Source organism: Rana temporaria, chromosome 10 (genome assembly GCF_905171775.1).
Source record: "Rana temporaria chromosome 10, aRanTem1.1, whole genome shotgun sequence".
NCBI classification, from domain to species: domain Eukaryota; kingdom Metazoa; phylum Chordata; class Amphibia; order Anura; family Ranidae; genus Rana; species Rana temporaria.
In genome coordinates this window covers 58,847,517-58,874,442 of record NC_053498.1, presented here as the reverse complement: position 1 = coordinate 58,874,442, position 26,926 = coordinate 58,847,517, and the positions used below count along the sequence as shown (strand labels likewise).

Below are 26,926 nucleotides of genomic sequence, written 5' to 3'. Positions count from 1 at the left end.
ATTGCTCCTCTCCTGCTGGAATAAAGACTTGCCTTTAGATCACAATTCTTTCATTTGCTCCTATATGGATGCAGCTTTCTTTGGGCTTCAAATTCATTATATAGAGATGCAAGTGGCTATGATAAGATCTGAGCACCTTATATAATTATTTATACCATTTTAAAATTGACATAAAAAAAAACATTTGGGATGAAGTCTTGGTTACCTTTGCACAGCTTCCTGGTCAGGCTCTCCATCTGAGCTCTCTTCATCCACTGGGGTAACCGCAGGTACTGCCTATGACACAAAGAAAAACAAAAAAATAGATGTTCAAAAAAAAAACCTTATTCTTTCAAAGCTCTACGTTCAGATTTTACCAAGTCCTGAGAGCAGAGTTGTTTAGCCTAAAACTTGTACAATTAATTTATTTTCTGGCATTTTCAGCATTAGGCTAGACACCGTAGTAAAATATCTGTGTGCTTCAAGTTATTTATACCATAAATGAATATAAATACAGTACATGGAAATGGAAGTTGTGTTTAGCTGCTAATATTTTATAAAAAAAAAAAAAAGGCTTTTGTAAAAAAAAATTCCACTCGCCTTATCACATTTTGCGAAGGAATGGCGACCTATGGCTACCTGGGAGTGGGGTGGGCAGGAGGGCGAGCACTGTGATCCTGTGATCGCAGAGGGGAAGAGAAAGGAGAGCCACCTGGATTATCAGAGAGTCGAGGAACACACCGATAACCGCTTTGATTTCACATTGCTTTGTTAGCCGCTGCTCGCCGTCACATACAGCCCCTCCACCTGGTCCCTGGACTTTGATAGACAGATCACCCATCCAGGACAAGCAATCTGTCAAAGTTCCCCGGCCATGGAACGTTGAATGGTGGGAACTCGGCAATAGAAATAGAAATGAAAGCGGTTATCGCTGCGTTCCCTGCGCTCTGATCATCTGGGGGGCTCTCCTGTTCCTCTCCTCCCCTGTACAGGTAGGCTGCATGGTGGACACATGCTGCATTGGTGGGCACGGATAAAGGTGTTGTTAATATTTAGGTTTATAACTGAATTCTGCGTAAAACATTTAAGTGTCATTTCATGAGATATATTATGAGGGCGTGTTTAGGGTCAGGGCAGGGTAAGGTGGGGCAACTTGTGACGAGTAACCCTTGAGGCCTGGCTGGTAGCTCAGGACTTGAAATTTTAAGCCCTGCAGTAGATGCCCATTAGGCTGGGTTCACGTGCGGCTGTGGTTCACAGCATGTGGTCCGGTGTGTCCCAGTTCACAGGTACAGGTGCGAATCAGGTCCAAATTTTTGCCTGAATTCGTACCTGAAATGGACCCAAAGACACAGAGCACCCTTCTGCAATCCGGACCATGGCTGCCTCGGATCTGTGTGAACCATCTCCATTGAGAGCGGGTCACACTTGTCTATCATGCGAATTGGATGCAAGGAAATCTAATTTGGATATATGTGAACCCAGCTTTAATGCTGCATCTAACTTTTCAGAACATTGCAGACACCAGAACTGTCCCTGTATCCGACTCGTGCACTTCAAATAAATATATGATTATGTTTATTGTATTTTCAAAAAAGTCATAGATGTGACTGACAGAGGCAAAGTAAACATGGCTGTGATCAAACTCCCAGGCAATACCAGCACATAAGTGGTTTATTTTGTATCTGTATGCATATTTTAGTATTCATGTACCTAACAGAGAGAAATCAACCACCAAGCACTCACAGTTGTCATTGTGACAAGTGGGGATGGTCCACGTGGCCTCTTCAGGAGTTGCTGCGCATGTAACTGGATGTTCGCCCCTCCATCAGATGCTCTACGCCCAAGAGGCCCCATGCCGTTCAGAAGTTGAAGGGTTGGAGGCTGCAACAGGGACTGTTCCTGTGTGTAAAAAAGAAATTAAAGAAATTAAAATCAGGAAAGGATCAAAAAGAAATATACATTTGACTGTTCAAGCACTGCGCACCAGTTGTCACCCAACAGTACGTGCAATCCCACATTTTAATAGCTTTTTAGACCATCCTTACCATCTTCCCTCTGCTGTAACCAGTAAAATAATATATGAATGGAACAGAAAGGTTACAATTATGTAAATAAAGATGTGATATCAGCAAATCTACTGTCAGGGACCTTCCTGTGCTTTGCACGCTGTGTCCACCTGTTGTATTTCCAGAATTCTGGGGGTAAGTGTACCTGCTTTTATATCTGTTTAAGTGGGTTGGGCACATCTCCTAATTGTTTGTGCTCTTTACATGGGTACTTCTAACCATGCTGCAGCTGCTTGATATAGCATTCAGCAAAGGTGGATTTCTGATATCTTGTATCCTGTATCCTTGGTCTCAGTCCTTGCTCTGGTCATCCTATCCCTAAAGTGTTTCTAGTTCCAGTATCTGAACTCACTTCTCCCAGGTCATTTTCACTCCTGATTCCTGCCTAGTCCTATAGTCCTTGTTACCTGCCTTGCCTGTTCTCTCTGACCTGCAGGACTCCCTGGATCTGACATCAACAGAATGGTATCTGTCCTGACCTTAGCTTTGCACTGATGAATCCTTTCGCTTAGATGCTTAGCTCAATATTCCAGGTATAGACTTTGGCTATTCACCACAACTTCTCTAGTTCTTCGCTCAGCCTTCATTATGAAAGTCCTCCAATTAAGGTCTGAATATGCGACTCATCAGACCAGACATCAACATTTTGCTTATAGAGTACAAAAATTTGGACCAAAAAGTTAAAAATATTTATAGTTTATTGGTTTAACTAGAACTTTTTTCAAACCAACGAACATCTGTGACTTAAAGAAAACCTGACATACTTTTTAACATTATTAAAAAATAAAAGTCCTTCCTAAAAACACAAAGTCTACACATTGTGTCTATTATCTTTTTAAATTAGAAAAAAAAAACTTCTGTACATACAAGAACCACTGAAATTACGCTTAAGCTGGCCATACACTGTATGAATTTCAGGCATTTCCTGAGGAACAGTTGGAAACTCAATCAGTGAGTGGCCCTATTGGTCACCTCCCACCCGGCGCCCCTCAACTGAAAGGTCTAAGGCAGGGTGTTTTTGAACCTTTTTGTAGTCAAGACACTCTTTAGAATTTTGCACAATCCCGGGGCACACCAGTAGGAGGGTTCGTTCCCGCAAGGAAACGAGTCCGAACCCAAGTGCTTTTTGTGCATGTTCTGTTTTTATTATGCTCATGACTTTTAAATTGAGCCTCACCAAAATACATGATACTGCAGTACCAAGCGTATAAGTGGATGCAAGCAAACGTGCAATTGGTGTATGCCAAAGGGGAGAGTTGGTGGTGCCATTACGAATTAATGGCATCCATGTGCAACTGCAAAAGGTAAAGCAGTGGGGTGGGTTGCAATCTGTTAGGTTTTTTTTGTTGGGCCCGCTGAATAAGCATACAGCACTCCCTGACAGATTCTAGATTAATAAAGATAACAGACACGTCATGGTACTGACTTTCACTTTAAAACCTTAAAAAAGGCCACTTTTGTCAAATTTGCAAAAACTGCACTAGATGTTCATAAGCTCCCGTTCACACAGCGTACCTAAAATACATTTTGAAAAAAATATGTCTTGACTTTGAGGTTTATCAATAAATGGTCTCATGGCAGGCTGCAAGCAATTCGAACTCGGAGTGAGTCTGTCCCAATAGAAAGGCTAAGGACAAGCTGAGTGTTCTCTCATTAAAGTGATACTACATACAAAAAAAAATTTTAAATGAGAGTTCAGGAAAGACAGACTAACACATTGTATAGTCTTCTTCCCCAAAACAAGACCTTTATTATGTGCTTGGCAACTCTCCAAAATGCTACACCCCGATCCTGTTGTAGGTGTCTCTTTGCTAAGCTGACTGCAAAGAAAAAATAGATTTTTAATACAGCTTACCTGTAAAATCTTTTTCTTGGAGTACATCACGGGACACCGAGCGGCATATTCATTACTATATGGGTTATATGGAGTACCTTCAGGTGATGGACACTGGCAATCTCAAAAACAGGAAGTGCCCCTCCCTATATAACCCCCTCCCATAGGAGGAGTACCTCAGTTTTGTAGCAAGCAGTATGCCTCCCAAAATGGTCCCCAAAAGAGGGGTGGGAGCTCTGTGTCCCGTGATGTACTCCAAGAAAAAGATTTTACAGGTAAGCTGTATTAAAAATCTCTTTTTCTTTATCGTACATCACGGGACACAGAGCGGCATATTCATTACTAGATGGGATGTCCCAAAGCAATGCTTACAATGAGGGGAGGGAGAACATCTTCCTAAGACAAAAGGATTTAATTTAGAGATATACTCAAATCATAATAAATCCAACTTAGTTGAGAAAAAATAATTTTAAATTTTAAATTTAACTCAAAAGGGAGCCCCCGGAATCCGAGGGTCTCAAACTGCAGCCTGCAGCACTGCCTGCCCAAAGGCTGTATCAGTATTCCTTCTTATGTCCAACTGGTAGAATTTTGTAAACGTGTGGACAGAAGACCAGGTTGCCGCCTTGCAAACTTGAGCCATAGAGATCTGGTGGTGTGCTGCCCAGGAGGCGCCCATGGCCCTAGTAGAATGAGCCTTTAATGATAACGGAGGAGGCAACCCTTTCAAGCCGTAGGCTTGAGTGATTAACTGTTTTATCCACCTCGAGATGGTGGATTTTGCAGCTGCCTGCCCCTTCTTGGGCCCATCCGGTAAAATGAACAACACATCTGTTTTCCTGATCTTCTCTGTAGCTTTAAGATAGGCCTTCATGGCCCTGACAATATCCAAGGTATGCAGCAACCCTTCCTTTCTGGAAGTAGGTTTAGGAAAGAAGGATGGTAATACCAAATCCTGGTTTAGATGAAAACTGGATATAACCTTTGGTAGGAAGGAAGGATGAGGGCGGAGAACGACCCTGTCCTTATGCAAAATAAGATATGGTTCCTTACAGGATAAGGCTGCCAGTTCCAATACTCTTCTGGCGGAAACTATGGCGACCAAAAAATACTAACTTCCTTGTCAGTAAAACCAAAGGAATTTCAGCCAACGGCTCAAAAGGTTGTTTCTGCAAACTTGACAGAACAAGATTTAAATCCCACGGACAAAGCAGGGATTTAACTGGAGGATTAATGCGTAAGACCCCCTGCATGAAGGTCTTAACCAGCGAGTGGGTGGCCAGCGGCCGCTGAAACCACACTGACAAAGCTGAAATCTGTCCCTTGATAGTGCTTAATGCCAGTCCTTTATCCACTCCTAGCTGGAGAAAACTCAATACTCTATCGATGGTAAACTTACGAGAAAGCCATAGCTTGGACTCACACCAGCCTACATAGGCCTTCCAGACCCTGTAATAAATCACCCTAGAGACCGGTTTCCTGGCTCTGATTAGGGTAGAGATTACCTTCTGAGACAGACCTCTACCCCTGAGAATCAGGGATTCAGCTTCCAGGCCGTCAAATTTAGATGCCGTAAGGCAGGGTGGAGGATCGGACCTTGCGATAGCAGGTCTGGCCATAGAGGAAGAGTCCAAGGGTCTCCCACTACCATCTTTAGGATTAGTGAATACCATGCCCTTCTGGGCCATGATGGAGCTACCAGGATGACTGGTATGTGCTCCACCCTGATCCTGCGCAGCAGGCGGGGTAGTAACTGGAGCGGGGGAAAAGCATAAAGAAGTTTGAACTGATGCCAAGGGCAAACCAGCGCATCGGTTCCGCAGGCCATCGGATCCCTTGAGCGGGATATGAACCTGTCTAGCTTCTTGTTGAGTCTTGATGCCATGACGTCCACATCCGGCACTCCCCATCTCTGGCAGAGTGTCTGAAAGACCTGTGGATGTAGAGACCATTCCCCCGGCAACAGAGTCTGGCGACTTAAAAAGTCCGCCTGAAGGTTGTCCACTCCTGGAATGAATATTGCCGATATGCAGGGCACATGAGCTTCTGCCCATAGGAGAATCAAGCTCACCTCTCTCTGAGCGGCTTGACTCTTGGTTCCCCCTTGGTGATTTATGTATGCCAATGCCGTGGCATTGTCCGATTGAATTCTCACCGGGAACCCCTGCAACTTGGACGTCCAAGCCCTGAGGGCTAGTCGAGCAGCTCTGAGCTCCAAGATGTTGATGGGCAACTGCTTCTCTGGCTTTGCCCAAGTGCCTTGGAGAGTGCAACCATCCAAAATTGCTCCCCAGCCTGTCAGGCTGGCGTCTGTGGTTACTATCTTTCAAGCCACTGGGCTGAAAGACTTCCCCTTCAGTAGATTCTGAGGGTCTAACCACCAACACAGACTTTGTCGGACTCTTGATGAGAGCGGCAAAGGGATATCTAAGGCCTGTGGCCTCCTGCTCCATGCTGACAGGATGGCTGCCTGCAGGATGCGAGTGTGGCTCTGGGCGTACGGTACCGCCTCGAATGTGGCCACCATTTTGCCTAGTAACCGCATACATAGGCGAACAGTTGGTTCCTTCTTGCTTAGAACCAGTAGGATTAATTCCTTGATGGCTTTGACTTTTATCAGAGGCAGAAACACCCTCTGTTGTTCTGTGTCTAATCTCATGCCGAGATATTCCAACTGCCTTGTGGGCTGGAATGCTGATTTTTCTCTATTTAGGACCCAGCCGAACCTCTCGAGGTACTGAACTGTGAGGGCCACTGCTTGTTCCAAGCCAGGAGACGAATGATCTATGACTAGGAGGTCGTCCAGGTATGCTAGGATCGTGACCCCTTGGATCCTTAGATTGGCTAGGATTGGAGCTAGGACCTTTGTAAACACCCGGGGGGCCGTAGCCAACCCGAAGGGAAGCGCCATGAATTGGAAATGACGTAGAGCCACCGAGAAGCGTAGAAATCTTTGATGTGGCTGGTAAACTGGAACATGAAGGTAAGCATCCTTTATGTCTATGGATGCCATAAAATCGTCCTGAAGTGCGGCAACTGCTGACCGCACGGATTCCATCCGAAATGAGCGGACCTTTAGGTATGCATTCACCATTTTTAAGTCCAAAATTGGCCTGACATCGCCGTTGGGCTTTGGGATGATGAATAGGTTGGAGTAGAAACCTAGCCCCTGTTCTTGGACTGGTACCTCTACTATTACCTCCTGAGAGAGTAGATGATTCAATGCCGCTATTAATGCGGCTCTCTTCTTCGGATCGTTTGGTACTCTTGACTCCTGAAAATGAGGAGGAGGAAACTTTAGGAAGTCTAGTTTGTAGCCTGTAGCCACGGAGGACCGTACCCATCTGTCGGGAATGCTGGCCTCCCAAACCTCTGCAAAGAGACGCAGTCTTCCCCCCACCTTCGAGGGTGGGGGCGCCCCTTCATAAGGCTGGCTTGGGGGCTGGCTTTGCTGGCTTGCGAAACCACTGCTTCTTGCCTGCGACGGCCTGTCCCTGCGATTTGTTAAAATTTGATCTTGCAGGAGGCCGTCGATACTGTTTGGTATTGGAAGGCCCCTGCCCAGGGGAGTACTGTCGTTTAAACGCAGGCCCCCGAAACTTCTTCTTGGTGGGCAAAAGAGTACTTTTTCCGCTTGAAATGGTCTGGATGTATTTGTCCAGGTCTTCTCCGAAGAGTCGTCCTCCATGGAAGGGGAACCCTACCAGGAGCTTCTTGCATGGGGGCTCTGCCTCCCAGCTCTTTAACCATAAGAGTCTTCTCATATGGATAAGGGATAACGATAAACGTGACGCTTGCTGGATAGAATCCTTAATCGCATCTACCGTAAAGCGTATGGCCCTAGGGACGTCCGAAAATTCTTCTGCCTGCTGGGCAAGAATAAGTTTAAGCATCTGCTTAGCTTGATCCGATAATGCTTGTGCAACCCCAATTGCAGCCACAGCTGGCTGCACTACTGCCCTCGCAGTAGTGAAGGAGGTTTTAAGTAGCGTTTCCAAGCGTTTATCAACCGGATCTTTGAACACCTGTATGTTTTCTACAGGGCATGTTAAAGATTTGTTAACACATGAGATGGCTGCGTCTACAGCCGCGGCTGCCCATTTCTTGGAAAATTTCTCTTCCATAGGATATAAGGCAGAGAATCTTTTTGGCGGTACAAAGATTCTATCTGGCTTGGCCCAATCTTGCAACATAACTTCCTCTAGTAGAGGAAGGATCGGAAAAACCGCATTGGTTTGAGGCGCTCTTAGTGAGCCCAAAGCTGAGACCGTTGATACTTGGAGATCTGGTACTGGCAAGTTGAACGTCCTATGGACCAAGTCTGTTAAAACTTGAACCCACCAGCTCTCCCCCTTGGGAGGCTGCGCCAGACTCCTCCGTACCCGGATCCTCGATCCCTGAACCTACTTGGTCCTTGTCCAAGAGGTCTTCCAATTCTCCTGCGGAAGGGACCTCCTCATCTGAGGGTTCACCCTCGGGCGACGGAGATCTATTCCGTTTTCTGCCCCGCATAGCCTTGGCTATCATTTTTTCCATTCTTTTTTCCATCTCCTTTAGAGAGGTGGACAGTACCTCGTCCGTGACCACCCTAGGGTTGGACTGACCCGTGCCAGCTCCAGCCCCAGATCTCGATGGTCCCACCTGCTGGCCTCCCATCCAGACGCCATGGTACAATACTGAGGTATGCCCGCTACTTAACGGTGTTTGGGAAAATAAATAGTTGTTGCCCAAAACCTTCTGGGGGAAAAAATGCCTTCTTTCTTATTAACTTGGTTTGTTTCTTTTTTTTTTTTTTTTTTTTTTAAACCAAAGAAAGAAAAACCATTCTGTCCCCCTTTAGTAGTATTTGCCAAAAAAAAAAATGCTGAAAAAGACACCCTATCTCTAGGGTAAAAGACAGTCCTTTTGAAGACTGTAATATTCTTCTTTGGCCACTGTGTGTCCTCGGCGCCCCACGCTGCCGCTCTGGTCTTTCCTCCCTCAGTTCCACACTTCACTGAGCTGGGAACTTTTTGGAAGGGCCGCCCCTTCCTTTTACCTACAGGCCCGCCCTTCCCCTGTCAGCAAACGGCGCGAAATTGCGCCCATATCACGGGGACGCGCGCGCCCGCCGGCGGGGGGGGGGGGGAGGGGCCATGCACGAGGAGGTCAGAGGCTGATCCTGCCGTCCAGGCCAGGATCCACAGAGCGGCATCTATTTCTGCATCAACCGCCTGGACCTCTCTGAGCAGGCTTGCAGGTAGGAGTTCACTCCCTTTACATGAGAAACCTCAATAGATTCCCAGGGGCTTCTCTTTGTCACTTACACACAGGCCCTTTTTCAATGCTTTCTAGCACCAGTTGCAATACTACCAGGGAGGTCACGATTATGGGGAATATATACAGAGTCATCCTATCCTAAGATATGTGACTCACCTTGCCAGATGCAGCGCATAAACCATAGGCATGTCCCACTGTGACCTTCCCCCAGAAAAAACCTGCTGCGAACCAAGTTCCGCAAGTTTCCCCTTCACTTACCTGCTCCATGCCGCAGGACTTTGCACAGCAAGAGGTCCAATCTTCGTGGGGCGTCTAGACCTTCAGGCCCTGGGTTCCTATGAAGGATCCACTGTCCTGGGCCCATATAGCACTCTGGCAACAGAAACATTAGGCCCCCAAAGGTTTCTAAGTTCTGGGCCCAGGGTCCAGCTCTCTGTGACAGAAAGCATTATGGGCTATACCCCAATGGTTTGGGGTCCGGTTGCTGACCACTTTAGCACTGAGGCCTTTGGACAGAACCGGTTAGCCCACCTTAATCCCAAGGATGTGGAGGCAAGCTAAACCATGACCAACACCTAAGACACTGGCGTAAAAACTGAGGTACTCCTCCTATGGGAGGGGGTTATATAGGGAGGGGCACTTCCTGTTTTTGAGATTGCCAGTGTCCATCACCTGAAGGTACTCCATATAACCCATATAGTAATGAATATGCCGCTCTGTGTCCCGTGATGTACGATAAAGAAACAGAGCGTGTGTGTGCTGCCATAGACACACAGTGCCAAGCAAGCCAAACCGTTGCCCCCTCCCTACCAGCTCCTGAAAGACCGCTGCAAGAGCCAATCACTTGCATACCCTCAGTTCCCCTCTGCAACCAGAAAGCTCCACTGATGGTTGTTGAGCCGAAAGCTGCGAGAGGGACACCAGGTAAGAGTTTTGGGGGTGGGATAGACCTGACAGCGAACAGTGTTAAACTGTTGGCACAGTAACAGGATCAATTATGCCAAAAACAGATCCCAAGCCCCTTTATTAATCGAAAGGGAATTAAGTAAGATTTTTCAGTGCTGGCGTTCAGAGAAAAGAGCATCTAAAAAGGTAGCACAAATTTTGAAATGGTTTACATTTACTATATGCTATGTTAATAAGAATATGTAGTAAATATGTAGTAAAATATAAAGTAGGAGTAAGCCCAATTTGGCTGCAAAACTGGAAATACCCTTTAAAGGGACACTAAAGGCAAAAACAAAACAAAAAAACAAACATGTTATACTTCACTTACTTACCTACACTGTGCAGCTCGTTTTGCACAGAGTGTACCCTAAAACCCTGTCTTCTGGGGTCCCTCGGCGGCTGTCTCGGCTCCTCCTCGCAAAAGCTTTCTACCTTCATGCGACTGAGCTTGCATGGTAGAAAGCTTTTGCGAGCGCGCTCCCGTGATACAGCGGCGGGCATAGCTGCCGACTGCATCACTCAGCCCCGCCCCCCGGCGCGCCGCGTCATCCGCTGTGATTGATAGCAGCGCCAGCCAATCGCTGCGCTGCTATCAATCCGCCCAGCCTAGCCAATCAACGGCCAGGCTGGGAACCGAAGAATGTCACATAGACGTGCCCGGGACTTTCGAAGGGTCAGGTAAGTAAAACGGGGGCTCGGGGGCGTACCATCGGATGTTTTTTCACCTTAATGCATAGGGCTTAAGGGCTAGTTCACCAGACGCAGTTCCGTTCAGTTCTGTGCACTTTTGTTCTGCACAAAATGCATGCACAGTATTTTAAATGTATTCCAATGGCTTTAGTTCACACCATGCAGTCAGCTTCCGCACTGGAAACTGACTGCATGTTGTGAACTAGAGCCATTGGAATACATGGAAAACACGGTGCATGCATTTGTAGTGCAGAAAAAAATTGCACGGTACTGCATCTGGTGTGAACTGGCCCTTAATCTTAAGTCGCATATTTCTTTGTCCAGATCCTCCCTGTGAACTGTTCAGGTTATATTTATGTACCTTGTATTCAATGTGACCACTGGGAGGCATGTTCTGCATCGGATGAAGAGTATTGGTGTTCTGTGTCACTGGAAGGAATGGTGTCTGTGGAGTGACTCGTGGGAATCCAGGAATGATCTTCTGCAGCTCCTCTGCTCCCCCCTCACTGCTGGAAAATATTTAATATTCAATAAAAACACTGTATATAAGAAAGTTAACAATTGGTCACAGAAATATGTATCAGATTTGCTTATTGTACACAACCGCTATTGTAAATTACATGACAGTAACTAAAATGCACAAAAGCAGGTATACATTTCCGACAACAAAGGGCAAGGAAAAGGTGAAAAAGTGAGAAGTATCAAACGCCAAATGATAAGATACAAAATAAGCAAAAGTAGACTAGCATATTATAACAAAAGCTGCTTACATTTAAATTGACAAAACAGTTAAAAAATAAAAAAGCACTGGTGTGCAAACAAAAGAAGAAATTAAGATCAAATTTTAGTTGCAAGATTAAATGCAAAAGCTAAAGTGCACATAAGTACTGTATTGAAACAAAAAATAAATAAAACATAGTTTGCCCACATTTGAATTTAAATAAAAATGTCACTAACTGTGTATCTGGCACGCCAACTGTGTGCCGCCTCATTGACAGATATCGAACCAATGCCTCTGGTGAAGGCTCTTCTCCTTCATCACTGTCCAGATTCATGGTGCCATTTGTCTAAAATTAAACAGACAAAATGCAGAAGGATTAATACATCAGGTTAACAAATGCAGCAGAAAGTACAGAAAAGGGTTGTGCTGCATTGTGTAAGCAGACAAGCACTAATGGAAACCTGTCACGAATTGCCTCTTGCTTCAGTACGAAGTCATTGAGCTAGAACCTGTATGCAGATAATGAGTCCTGCATTTCACAGACTCTTATTATTATTATACTTCTTCATGGCCAGAAACTAAAAAGCACTGAAGTTATGGAAACAGAAGCAGCCAGGCAATTAGCATCTTTACAAGAAAATCAGCTGAAAGTCCCCATTATTTTCCCCCTCTATTTGTTCTGGTGACCACTGTCATCGAGAAGGAAAAAGGGGATATTCCAAGAGTTTAGATTTGTCCTCCACACAAGAGGTAAGGGAAAATTGTCTAATGGGGATACTTATTACAAAGAGGACTTAGGGGGGGAATTTTCCTAATTTGGGGAGATTTGCTCTAACTTCCTGTTACGTCTCTGGGACAGGGAGTTAAGGGAAATTTCCCTATTGGTAGACAGATGACAGAATAATAACTTGGCAGGGATTTTAACCCTTTCCTACAAAAAAAATTTTTTTTTGGTAAGAGGACCTTGCAGTAAAAAGTTCACTTAGTAAATCCGGCCCCCTTCTCCTTAAATCGTAAAAACATACAGGTAACATAACGATTTCATAACTGGACCTCGGATGTTTTTTCACCTTAATGCATAAAATGCATTAAGGTGAAAAAACATGTACCTTTACAACCCCTTTAAGTTTTTCAAGACTGTCATTTAAAACGCTTACAGAAATAAAGAGCTAAAGCTCAGCTTTCTGTGGTAAAAGAATAAGCAGCACACCTCCGAATGTATAGCAGCACCATACCCATGTGCTCCACATAGATGTGAACAAGAACCAAGCTTCATGTCAGTGCCCAATGGACATTCCAACTACCTTTTTATGATTGGTAGCTCTGCAAATTACATTCATATGCTGACTAGTGATCCCATCTATAATAATAGACATCTTTCCAAATCTTACTATTGCAACCACTAATTATTCTGTTTACCTCCACAATCTGGTTTTCAGGGTTGATGAGTTGGACTTGGGGCACATTCATACTGATGGCACTGCCACCTGTATCACCCTAAAAAGATAAAAATATATATATCAGTCGGCTACCCTGGGAAGATCACTATCCAACTCTTGTATTATGACAAGACAAGCTTTGCAGAGGACTTACCTGCAATGGTGAAGCAGGGTAGGACACAGGGCGAGGCGCAGTTGGTGGATTTGGGAGGCGAAGTGTTTTATGTCTTTTTAAACGTTCGCACAGCAAACTGTAAATAGCACTGTAGTTATCATATGCATCGGTCCTCAAGGACTGATCGGAGAAGAAGAAAGGTAAGAGTTTACATTACACTCAACAGAAAAAATAGAGTTTTGTTTTAGAATATATAAAGTGGAAAGGCGTTAATCATTTTCTAGCTTTTTTTAAATAATAATCTTGCGGTAAGAGGGGTGATGTGATCAGAGAACCCCTCCTAAAAAAGCCACTTCCAGAAATATAAAGCGTTAAATCGGTGTGAAACTTTAAAAATGCCAAATATCAGTCAGAGATTTTATATTAAAATCATACAATTGTACTTTATCACATACAAAAAAAGGCTTTTAGAAACCATTTAAAAAGATTTCTTGTAAATGACATGAATATTTAAACTGTCAGTGACCACATATTTTGAGAGTAAAGGTTCAATGTTGCATTTGGCTATATTACTATTTCAAATTAAATTCACATGTTTACGATTATTGACTGCAAATAGCTGTAGATTGTCGAGTATATGAAATATTTAAATGCTGTAGGTTGTTGAGCGTTAATACTTCTAGACATTCATAGCGGTTTGTGTATCTATCGAGAGATTCACCCTCTCTTAGCCTTGGTGACTATCATCACAGGGACAGAAATGATAGGAATTTCAGAATTTTGACTTTTCACTGGAACAGGAAAAGAGGGGAAATATTTCAAAAGCAACACTTTTTAGTAACAACTGGATTTTTATATTAATTTGGAGAGATTTTCAGCAGTAAAAGGATTAGGGGCTGATTCACACTAGGAATAGGAATCGTACAGGACCGCTGTGCAATTTTAGCCACATTCATTTTAAATAGGCTGAAACTGCAACGCACTAAAAGTAGTGCAGGCACTACTTTTTGAAATGCACGGCAACCACATTGCATGGTAATTTTATACCATGTGATTCGGTGTGGGAAAATGATTGCAACCCGTGTTTGAGGTGTCATTAACTTTAATCTGCCCCCACAAAGGAAGTGCAATTGGAATGCAATGCAGCAAGCCACGCGGTAAAATGGCTCTCCTGCACTGCAATCTACTGTGAACAGGCCCTAGAGGAGAAGCTCACCTTTAATAAAAAAAAATAATAATAAATGTACATCATTTTATTATTATTATTTACGCTGCAGCCTCAAAAGCATTACATCCATGATCAGCAGTCCGCCGGTGCAATGTCACGCTCCTGCAGACCCTCAGTAACCTTGAGTGCCTGTGCCTCCTGTATGGGCAGACAGTTAATGGCACTGTGGGAAAAAGCAAAGAACTAAAAGAGTGCTCACCAATGCCCTCGCAGTTCATTGAGAACTACAAGCTGTCTGCCACGATGACAGATGAGACTTGTAGTTCAATTACTCACAGATCTTTGTGAATTAATGAGGCAGCTATGTGAGCAGAGCCCTGCACAGCAATGCTGTTTTCAAATTGTGACAGTGGGTGTGGGCAGAGAATCCTCCACCTGCTGTCACAATGAGGGATTGGGGGGTGCTGCTTTGTTAACATGTTACTGTTACACCCTTAATACGGGGGTAACATGTTACTAAAGGTGAACTTATCCTTTTATTTTAGCAAAGAAACATTCTAACCCGAAGTCTAACATTCTAATATTAGGATAAAGCATCAGTGCCTAATGTATACAGTATAGCCTATAAATCCCATCCTCTGTCACTGTTCTGTGTGTGAACACACAGAATATATAATAAGGGTACACTCCTCTAACATATCTATGTGACCTCTAGGAGTCCAAATTCAATGGAGGGACACACCTGATAAGGCACCTGGGATATACAGCTATGGTACCGCAAACAAAATGTTTTTAGAGCACATATGGCTATTGCTCATTCATCCAAGACACAGTGCTTCTAAAATATGAAACAAAACAACTTTGGTCTGTAGCCACAATGATGTTTTCCAAACTGGGCTCATATAAAAATAATTTTTAAATTGTATTAAATTTTAGGTATAAACTTCTGCAGGAAGATCCCTTTTTCTACAACACAGAGCAGCAACGATGCAGCGCCAGAGGAAGGTGAAGGATCTAAACCATGGTAATCCATGTAGTGTTTGTCCCAGTATTCATTTTTAGTGAGCATGTTTTTTGAATTGCTGCTAAAATTTATTTTTTGACTGCTGATAATGAATGAATGAATGAATGAAAAATTTATAGAGCGCAACACATGCGAACTGAATCGCTTCTGGGCGCTAGTTGTCTGTGACTCATGACCTCAAAAGAGCAGAGTTTTGATCCGTCTTCTGAAAATCAGGTGGTTTTCCTCCAACCGAATGCTGGTTGGTAAAGCGTTCCATAGTCTAGGACCCTGGAAAGCAAACCTTCTTTCTCCTTTGGACTTGTATTTAGTTTTTGGTATCCTGACCAGATTTTGGTCGGTGGATCGCAAAACGCGATTCGAATTGTGAGGTTCTATCTTGTCGCAAAGATATTGCGGAGCCTTCCCATGGATGCACTTATGTGTCAGGCAGAGTGCTTTAAATGCAATTCTGTCTTTTACTGGCAGCCAGTGAAGGGTTCTCAGCGAAGGTGAGATTGATTCCCATTTTTTTTTCCCAGTCACCAGTCTGGCGGCCGTATTCTGTACGACTTGCAGGCGGGAGATTTGGTACTTTGGGAGTCCGAGGTACAGTGCGTTGGCATAGTCCAGTCTGGAGTTTATGATTGTTCCCACCACGACTGCTACGTCTTCTTTAGGGATAAATGGAATAAGTCTGCGTAGTAGGCGCAACAGATAGTGCGCTCCGCTGACTACTGACCCTATTTGTGCGTCCATTGTCATGAAGGTGTCAAAGATGACCCCGAGACTTTTGACTTTGGAGCTAGGGTTGATGATTTGCCCCAGAATGGGCGGTGGAGTCCAAGTTGTTACCACTTGACTCTTTCGGCTGGCCTGAAACACAAGGAGTTCTGTTTTAGAACTGTTGAGTTTAAGATGGCTATTGGTCATCCAGTTGTCAATCAAAGCAAGACATTTCTCTAAACTTGGATGGTGATTCTTTTTGTTGCAGATGCGAAAATACAGTTGCGTATCGTCTGCATAAGAGTGATAAAGTAGTTCTTGGCTACTGATAATATCAAAGAGAGGGCGCAGATAGATGTTGAAAAGCACCGGTGACAGGGGGGATCCTTGGGGGACTCCACATGACACCGTGCGCCTCTCAGACGTGAAAGAACCCAATTTAACTGTTTGTGAACGGTTTTCAAGAAAGGAAGAAAACCATGGTAAATCACCTTCTGCAACTCCTGCTACCGAAGCTAGTCGCATCAGTAACAGTTTGTGATCTACCGTGTCAAAGGCTGCGCTTAGGTCCAGCAGAATTAGGAGACAAGATTCTCCTTCGTCTGCGGCCTCGAGGGCGTCGTCCCATATTTTAAGTAAGGCTGTTTCTGTCCCGTGTCCGGGACGGAAGCCTGATTGTAATGGATCCAGTAGGTTGTGGGTATCTAGATGCTGTTGCAGCTGTTGTACCACTACTTTCTCCATTATCTTAGAGAGAACGTTTAGGCCTGTTATGGGGCGGCGGTGAATTGGGTCCTTGGGATCCAGATTCGGTTTTTTCAGGATGGGCTGGATTATGCCCTCTTTCAGCATGGATGGCACTATGCCTTCCTTAAAAGATTGATTTATAAGCTGTGTGATGGGTGGTGCCAGAATGTCGGCACAATCCTTCAACAGCTTAGTAGGGATGATATCATTGGGCGATGTGCTGTTCCGCAAGGCACCGATGATATTTTTTGTGGTGTCGCTGGAAATAGGCTCCAGAGTGAATTTTGTCGAGTGCAGAAAATTTCTGCGGGAATTTTGTGGCTGATTGATAGCCGGATTGAGGTGGGTATTGTTTTTCAGAATACTTTCCCGGATTCTTTCAATTTTACTAATGAAGAAATCCGATAGTTCATTACAGAACTCTTGGGTGTCTGAGTTGGGGACTTCAAGACATCCCGGATTCATGGTCTGGGTGACCATTTTGAATAGTTCGCGGGGGCGATTTAGGGAACTGTTAATTGCCATAGAAAAATGGTGTTTCTTGGCTTTGAAAATTTCTTTGTGATATCGTGTTGTTATTGCTCTGTAGGAGATAAGATTATCCTCTGCAGGGTTTCTTTTCCAGGCGGCTTCCGCCCTCCTGCGTTCTTGTTTCAGAAGCGATAGCTGGTTGTTATACCAGCCAGACTTTTTCCTGCGGCTACCGAATTTGCGTTTCGGTGCTACTAAGTCGGCTGAGTGTAGTAAGGCTGCGTTTATGGCGTCCAGTGTATCAGCGGCTGTTTGCTGAGGCTGGATTGTTTTGATTTTGTTTCTCAAGGTAGATTTGAAGAGTTCCGAGCGGAGCTTCTTCTGAGACCTAGCCCAGTGTATTGTCACCGGTTTTGGTGCTTTTGACACTGGGGGGATTTTGGAGATTGTGAACTTGATTGCATGGTGGTCTGTCCATGGCAATGGTTCATTTTCTAGAATGCTTATTTCCAGATTTTGTCTGAAAATTAGGTCAAGTGTGTGACCTGAAGCATGAGTGGGCCCGCATATAAGTTGCTGTAGTCCTAATCTATCTAGGTGCTCAATGCAGGCGTCCGCAATGGGATCCTGTGTGGAGTTAGCCCACAGGTTGAAATCCCCGAGTAGCAAAAGATGTTTGCTGTTGAGGGTATAAGTGGATATAAACTCTGTTAATGATGGCAAAAACTGCGATTTAGGCCCAGGTGGCCTATAGCAGAGGAGAATGTGAACAGTCTCCTGGGGGGAGGTTTGGAGCTGAAGAGTAAGGGTTTCCATGAATGGAAGAGGATTTTGCAGGGCTGGTTTAGTGATTGCGATGTGATTCTTATGGATCACCGCAAGGCCTCCTCCTCTTTGCCCTATTCTGTTTTCTGTTATTAGGTGATAGTTTTCTGGCACCAGTTCATCGAGAATGGTGTTACAGTCGTCTGAGAGCCAGCTTTCTGTAATAAAGAGGCAGTCTAGATCGTTTAGTAGTAAGAAATCGTGGATTTCTGATCGGTGTTTTACTGCCGATCTTGTATTAATCAAAACACATGATATGTGTTTTGGCTGTGTCAAGTGGTTAAAATTGTTTTTTTTTTTGATGATCGATCGTCGATCGACTCTCCAGAGTTGGTCTATTTTTAAGGCCTTTTTGGTGACGGCTGGTAATGTAGTTGCGAATTGTCTCAGATCACGAATGGAGTCCGCAGAGTAACGCAGATTACCCATTATTGCCTGTCACTGTGGGGGGGTTGATGATTTAAGTTATAATTGGAGGGAGGATTCATAGAGTCCTTCCTCTTGATCTTGGTCCGGAGGAAGGCGAAAAAACCCCTGGCAGAGCTGAGCCAATATGCTGTCACGGGGAAAAATTCCTTCCTGATCCCTGAGGGGCGATCGGCTGCAAAGCCCTGGACCAAGTATCGTAGGGTAGAGGGAGGAGAGGAGGGCGACAGGTGTCCCTGTTCTGAGGGGGTACCAAGCCTCAGATTTGTCTGGGTAGTGTTAGCTTTTTCTTTTATTAAAAAGCAAAAAAACACTGCTGATTGCTAATCCCGGGAGGACGGGGTCCTCCGGGGATATGGGGGGGGGGGGGGGGGGAGTTTCTTTCCTAGGACTAGCGCATTTGTTCCTGGCTGCGGCGCGCCGCTAGGCCGCGGCTGAAGCCGCGGTGTTTCCTGATTACGGCGGCCGCGAAAGAGTCAGGCCTGGCGCGGATGCGGAGAAAAACGGCCGCCCACGCAGTGCAAGAGACGTGCGAGATGCGGGGCGATCGTGGGTGGTTGTATGGGAACCAATGTGGGTTGCAGTAAGCAGTGTCCACAGTGTCCACAGTTGGAATCGCTGGGGTGGCTGTCCTTACAAGGACGGTTCTCAGTGATTCCAGGGGGATAGACCTGAGAAGCAGGGATAGAGTCTTACCAGTCTTACCAGTGAGAGAGCTGATCAGTCCAAAAGCTGCAGGTGGGAAAACGGCAGCAAGGCAGCAAGGTGCTGGAAGCGAGCGGAGGCGACGGAGAGGAACCCCTGCCTGTCTGGGACCAGGAGCCACACGTCCTACTACTAGGGCCGTGCGCCGATTACTGCTGGCCCAGTTCTAGCCCTGGGGAGGAGTCAGAGTCAGAGTGCTTCTGCTTCTGCTGATTGCTCTGCTGATTCTGCTAACGGACTGTCCTAGAGTTGCTTTTTCTTAACCAAATGTGTATACATCCTCACTGTAACTGTGAGGACTGGATGACAACAGTCTTGGAGGTTGCTACATATTTACCCAGGGTCACTTTACTGTGAAGGAAAACCGTTCTCCCAAATGAGGGGTATACAATGCAGAAGTGATGGGAATTTCCATAAAAAAGAAATAAAATAAAACATGCAAGAGATTAAACTAGTATGTCCTACTCTCTTTAAAAGACAGAAGATATACTTAAACTATTAGGTCTCACTGGGCGTAAAAAAAAAAAAAATGCTGCTTGGTGTTATTTTTTGCAGCCTGCAGAAGCACCTCTTTGTTAGCCTGTGTGTCCATGGACACACAAGCGTTCACAGACATACTAGAAGGAGAGCTTTTTCAAGTGTTTTACATAGAAAGCGCAACTACGAGGTGCTTTTGAACATAAAAAAATAAAAAAACGCCTGATGTGCCAATGACCAGAATAAATTAATATAGCAGCCAATGGAATCCATTAATGCTCAAACTCTTGACGCACCTAAATATGTGTGCATGCACGATATGTTCCCAAGCAGCTTTTCTCCTGCCAGGAGTTTTGGCGTTCAGAGGAATAAAGCAAAAAAACACCCAAGCGTGCATGCAGCCTTAGATATGATAGAAACCAATATGGAATCTATTTAGAACCGTGAGACGCAAACAACAGTTAAGCAGATAAAGAATATGTTTATTTCTGACCAATCGCAGGATCACCTGTAAAGTGCGGTCTTTGTCTAACCCCATTTCCACCATAGTAATTAGAATTTGCTCATTGATAGGCTCCCTCTGCCTCTCCATCTTCACATGCTGGCATTCTGCTATTAACTGAAAAAAAAATGCATAAGAAGAAAAATGTATATAAAATTCTGGCAAACATTAGGAGTCTTAAGAACACATTAGTCTATTGGTAGAGTGGTAAATGAAGGTTGGCCTTTGTAGAATACACTCACCCTCTCAAAATCTAGATCCTGCTCTCCCAGACACATCCACTTATGTTTACAGATTTGCTCCATCGTCAGTCGCCGACTCGGCTCCAAAATCAGCATGTGTCGGATAAGGTGTTCACATTCTGAGGGAGAGATTAATGGCTATAATCACAACACATGCTTGTATTGCATTGTTTATCCAGGAGAGACAATACAGCGTACTCTGATGTCACGTATTAGTGTGCTGATAAATCTGAAACACCTACAACCATTTTACAGATTCCTTTCTTTATTGTACACCACGGGACACAGAGCCAGTCATTACATAATGGGTTAAGGGTCACCAACGGTGATTGGACACTGGCACAACCAATTGAAGACAGTTCCCCTCCATATAATCCCTCCCATCAGGGAAGTACCTAAGTTTTTTCGCCAGTGTCTAAGGTGTTGGACGCGAGTAGAATGTGTTAAAGGAAAGCTCTGCCAAAGAGACCCTCTGGGTGTAAAAAGAACTATGCTTTTGGATCCATCCAAGACGCCATATAATTTACGCTAAAACTGGATGGGATCCGGGCCTCATGCACGAGGTGTCGTCTGTAATGTCTCTCTTTGGAGGACTGGGCTCTAGGGTCCAGCACTTTCGCTACTTATGCTAAAAGTCCTGGTAAGAGTCTTTTACAAGGCCCAGGGGAGAGGTCTTCTTTAACAAGGAACCCATACCCCTGAAGGTTGGCACACAAAACCCGCCGTGATGGGTGAAGATTGGTGCGGTCTTATTTTCAGCAGAAAAACACACAGCATATATAATAAGGGCACACTCCTCTAACATATCTATATGACCTTTAGGAGTCCAAATTCAATGGAGGGACACACCTGATAAGGCACCTGGGATATACAGCTATGGTACCACAAACAAAATGTTTTTAGAGCACATATGGCTATTGCTCATTCATCCAAGACACAGTGCTTCTAAAATATGAAACAAAAAACTTTGGTCTGTAGCCACAATGATGTATTCCAAACACGGCTCATATAAAAATTATTTTTAAAATGTATTGAAACAGGGAAAAAATAAACCTCTTTATAAATTTTAGGTAAAAACTTCTGGGGGGAAGGAATCCTAAGCATTATCTTAAGAACCTTTCCTAGTATTAAGTAAAGTGCCTTCTCTTTTTCCACCACTAGAGGGAGTAAAGAGCTAAGTTGTACTCACCATGCTCCAAACAGTGTCAGATCCCACGGACAAGCATACTTCCTCCGCTGCAGAGCTCTGCCATGAGAACGGCCGCCGCTTCTCTCCTCTAGATGCTGGGTAAGGACTCCACAGGCATGGGGACATGCAGCATCAGGGATTTGTGGGAAAAACATGCGAACATGTCTAACGGTAAAAATGGACTTTATAGGCACAACCCAATAAAATTGATAATTTTTATACAAAAGATACAAAAATACATCACAGAAAAATCAACAAAAACCGAAACAGAACAATTAAGGACCCAATTTTGTGTCACTCCAGGATATACACTCAATAGCCACAGGGCTTATTGTGATAAACAGCGCAATATCTGTTTATCACAATAAGCCCTGTGGCTATTGAGTGTATATCCTGGAGTGACACAAAATTGGGTCTTTAATTGTTCTGTTTGGTTTTTGTTGATTTTTTTTGTGATGTATTTTTGTATCTTTTGTATTCAAATTATCAATTGTATTGGGTTGTGCCTATAAAGTCAATTTTTTTCGTTAAAGACATGTTCGCATGTTTTTTCCACAAATCCCTATATTAAAGGATGTGGCACATATTTATTAGTGGGTGAGTGATTACCACCCCAGGGCAATTGTAATCACAAAAACACTAGACATGCAGCATCAGGCAGGAGGAGGCTCCCCTTGCCCCAGGACCATCGGGGCAGGGACCAGTGAGATAGCGCAGCGCAACTCACGCATGCGAAGTAGGGAACCGGGAAGTGAAGCCACAAGGCTTCACTTCCCGATTCCCTCACCGAAGATGGCGGTGGCAGCACCCAAGAGCCGAGGGACAGATCAGCTTTGGGTGCTGACATCGTGGGCGCCCTGGGCAGGTAAGTGTCCTAATATTAAAAGTCAGCAGCTGCAATATTTGTAGCTGCCGACTTAATTTTATTTATTTTCTTCGACAGAACTGCGCTTTAACATAAAAGGGTTATGCCGATATTACCTGTTTATTCTTCCAAAGCACTTCTATTTGGCAACTGTTCAGCTCAGATTCCATTCAACTAGTCTTCTGACTCAAACACCTGTGTGACATTGTCTCTGAAAACTCAACTATTTTCCCGGGTTCAGCTTCACAACTGCTTGGATCATCTCCTTGTGCACTGGACAGTGGTGACGATGCAGATTTATTTTTCAAGGGAGCAGAGCTGAGGGAAAACAAGGGTTGAACCAACCCGAGCATTTGCCCGAGTACTTGTACTCGGGCAAATGCTCCGATGATTGATCCGATACTAGGGCAGTCAGGGGTGATCGGTGGAGGAGTTACAATTACCGATCTCCTTGTAAAGATTTCAATAAAGCAGCTGACAGCCCCTTATCCTCCTCTCCCTCCCGTGGATTTCAGCTACTTTCAGAAATCTATACAGGGAGATCGGTGCTTGCAACTCCCCCCACTGACACAGGATCACCCCTGACTGTCCCCGTATCCTCCTCCGTGCTCCTCTGGTCACCCTCCGTGCCTTGTCCTCGATTGGTCAAGATGGAGAGCGGAGAAAAGAGCCGGTAAATCTGTAATTTACCGTCTCCTTCCTTATCTGAATGAACAGCCAGTTATCACTCACTTGTTAAAAGCAGAAAAATAAAAACAGCCCGCACAGAGCATGTAAATAGTCCTGCAGCAGCGCTGCAAACCCCTGGTTTGGAAAAAGATAAAAGCTGTGTGGGATGACTCGATCAGATGTAGTTTAGGTATGTGTTCCAATCACCAAAAGGCATTCACCACGTGGGGGGATATGGGGTCCCCTTCGGGGGAAACACTCACCAGATGGTTTCTTTATACTCGCATTTCCATATAAATCACCTCACGTATCACCTTCAGATGTTTGGAAACTGCATACCCCTCTCCTATCTTGATCACCGTTATTGTATTCACTTTCCGGGTGTAGTGTCCGCAGATGTATGAGGAAATGAAAAAACCATATGGTGCAATATCGTTTTTGAATATTTAATGTTACCCCAAAAACAGATATACAATGGTCCCCTCATAAAAACGTGCGTACCAAAAAATACATTAAATCAGGCATATAAAGGTTTCTTTAGCATTTCTCACTGTTAGGTGTAGACCCCTGAAGACCGCTCTATAGGCTTTCCTGTGGCTGTCACTTCCTGGTTTCTCCCACAGTGGAACACATACGTCACTTCCGGGACCCCATATCCCCCCACGTGGTGAATGCCTTTTGGTGATTGGAGCACATACCTAAACTACATCTGATCGAGTCATCCCACACAGCTTTTATCTTTTTCCAAACCAGGGGTTTGCAGCGCTGCTGCAGGATTATTTACATGCTCTGTGCGGGCTGTTTTTATTTTTCTGCTTTTAACAAGTGACTTTTATTTTTAAGCAGCTGCTTTTACTATTATTTTATTTATTGTGTTTTATCGTGATTAGAATTTTTATTGCCTAGACTTTGTAGCTTACTCCTAAAGCGCAGGGTTGTACTATCAATAGAGGGCCACCAATCAGTACTATTTTATATACGTTGTTTTATCCATTTACCCAGCAGCTATGGATGCCCTCAAATTTTTAAGCAATAGAAATCTAGATATGAACACTTTATTTACAGCTAGTGGACCAACCGCCAGTCAGGTGAACTATAATGGGGCAATGTCAGCACTAGGTAACACATTAGAGAGACAAGTGAGAACCTGGTGGGACATATGCACTCTGGAACAATATGTGAAGGACAAAATCACCATTAGAAGTCTGAGATGGGAAATTACCCCCCAAGATGGATTGGATGATGCCAATTCCATTCGTGAATGGTTTGATTTTTTTAATGGGGTATCCGCTAAGCTTCAGGATCTTATACTATTAAGGAAAAAACGCAAAATGAAAATGTTAGAGAATAAAATTAATGAATTACAGGCACAATTAGATCCAATCAAGGACACTCAACCCATCATTGACTTCAATACTAGAACCAATAAAAGATTGGAAAAAGTAGATAAGGACACACAAAAAAAGAAGATTAAGAAATATCACAGAGACATGAATGATTATACCACCAATAATTTATATGCATGGCAATCAACTTTACCAGACAAATTAAATTTAATTATCAAACTGGCAGATGACGAAACAGTAATCAATGTGGGTGACACCACACAGTCACAGCCAGAAAGAAGACAAGAGAACATAAGTGAAGAAGAGATAGTGATTGATTCCCCAGCTCAATTCTCCACACCTATAAGAAGGGGCAGGGGAAAACCCAGAGGAACAAGAGGTAGAGGATCAAACCACAACCAACAACCAATACCTTATCCAACCCCTATTTATAATTATTATCAACCTCTAAATACGCAACAGAATAATGACGCGCCCCCACCACGTCCTTTTTTAGGGAGGGGAGGAGGGTCGCAGAGGAGAGGGAGAGGTTACCCACATCCCAGGGGGAGGCCTCAACAGTACCCACCACAACAATACAGAGAACAAGAATGGAGACCACAACAACCACAAACCTATTGGACCAGAGAACAAACCCAGCACCCCCAACTAAGAAACCCAACACAAGAGGATGTAGGGCAGGAAGGAGGATCCAGGAAAAGAAGTCGACACCAGTAGCAGATGGGATCTTCAATCTGAGCAAAGTGGAATTGACGCACAAAGAGTTAAATATTTTGAATATGGGGCTCAAATGTGGTAAGAAAAAAACGATAAATAAGTTTGACGTGTACATAGATGTACATAAATATATTAGGAAACTAAATATAAAAAAATATTTTGTGGGCTTAAACACACAGAGAGCACCCATTAATAACCATCAAGGAGTGATTAATAGTGGCTTAAAAAACAAATCTCTGTTTAACCCACCGAACAACCCCAACCATCAAATTGAGGTATTTAAAGGATTAGTTCTGCGAGATCTGAATCAATTGAAGCCCAAAAAGAATGTGAGTGCTCAACACATAAATGATGGTATTAAACTGTTAGAGAAAAGGAAAGATATAGTAGTGAGATCTGCTGACAAAGGAGGAGGAGTCGTGATACTATCCAAAGAGTATTATCAAAATCAGATTGAGGACATGCTATCAGACCAAAACACATACGGTTTGTTAGAACATGATCCAACACAATCATATAGAAACCAATTAGAAATATTAATACAAATTGGCTCATCTTCAGGAGTATTGTCGACGAAAGAAAAAATGTATCTATTACCAGCGAGTAGCAAAATACCGACGATCTACACCCTGCCAAAGATACATAAGGACCCGGTTAATCCACCAGCACGCCCAATTGTGAACAGCATAGACTCTATATCGTCCAGAATGGGCCAATATCTTGACAAATTTTTGCAGAAGAGTGTGAAATCGACAAGATCCTATTTGAAAGATACAAAGGATTTTCTAAATTGTTTGCACAACGTCACTTTAATTGAAAATCAGCAAGTGCTATTAGTAACAGCAGATGTGTCCTCACTATATTCCATAATTCAACATGATGATGCCACTTTAGCCCTCAATTGGGCTCTAAGTCAAAGGGATGATCTTCCACATAATCAAAAAGTCTTTATAGGCCACGCATTAAATTTTTGTTTATCACATAATTATTTTTGGTTTGGGAACAAATTCTACACTCAAAAACGCGGTGTCGCAATGGGAGCAAAGTTCGCCCCGAGCATTGCGAATTTGTTCATGGCCGAGTGGGAAGATAAATCCATTTTTAAAGAAAGAAAAGCCGAGTTAATTTTTTATAAACGTTTTATCGACGATCTGTTTTTTATTTGGGCGGGAACAGAAGAATCTTTAAATATGTTTTTAAGTATTTTAAATAATAATAACAACAACATCAGGCTTACATCGGAATGGCATCATGACACAATCAATTTTTTAGATGTAACTATTTATCGGAAAAATAACAAATTGGAAACTATCGTCTATTTTAAACAAACGGACAGAAACAGTTACCTGCCAACAACCAGTGGACACCACCCAAGATGGTTAAAAAACATCCCAAAGGGGCAGATAATGCGGGTCAGACGGAACTGCTCAGAAACCAACAACTTCCTCAACCAATCAAGAATCCTCACAGAAAGATTTAAAGCTAAGGGATATAACCCTCATTTTTTAGACACAATCGTGGAGGAGGTGGGAATGATACCGAGAAATAAATGTCTAGAAGAAAAGAATGTTGGAAATATACAGGAAGTTCAAGAGTCAAATCCCAATGAATGGGGATTTATTTCCCAATTCCACAGTCAATATAAAGAGGTGGAATCCATTTTCACGAAGCATTGGCACATTCTGTCGTTAGATAAGAAAATAGGACCTGTAATACCACAGAAACCCCAATTTATTTATAGAAAGGCATCTGCATATGGTGACACCATAGTGAAGAAAATCTTAGATCTCCCAG

The 26,926-nt window shown here is 43.8% G+C and overlaps 1 protein-coding gene across 4 annotated transcripts in view; it reads right to left on the bottom strand.

Moving 5' to 3' along the window:
- Positions 1 to 26,926, bottom strand: part of SIK3 (SIK family kinase 3) — a 281,667-nt gene that overhangs the window by 90,688 nt on the left and 164,053 nt on the right. For 3 of the 4 annotated variants that reach the window (XM_040327664.1, XM_040327667.1, XM_040327668.1), the window contains exons 7-14: positions 20,347 to 20,465; positions 20,111 to 20,221; positions 13,094 to 13,234; positions 12,920 to 12,997; positions 11,737 to 11,846; positions 11,141 to 11,288; positions 1,726 to 1,881; positions 206 to 276 (exon numbers count right to left, since the gene is read on the bottom strand). In XM_040327664.1, coding sequence (XP_040183598.1) covers positions 206 to 276; positions 1,726 to 1,881; positions 11,141 to 11,288; positions 11,737 to 11,846; positions 12,920 to 12,997; positions 13,094 to 13,234; positions 20,111 to 20,221; positions 20,347 to 20,465 — 934 coding nt within the window. The remainder of the gene's footprint in view (positions 1 to 205; positions 277 to 1,725; positions 1,882 to 11,140; positions 11,289 to 11,736; positions 11,847 to 12,919; positions 12,998 to 13,093; positions 13,235 to 20,110; positions 20,222 to 20,346; positions 20,466 to 26,926) is intronic. The other variant, XM_040327665.1, reaches the window with a different exon arrangement.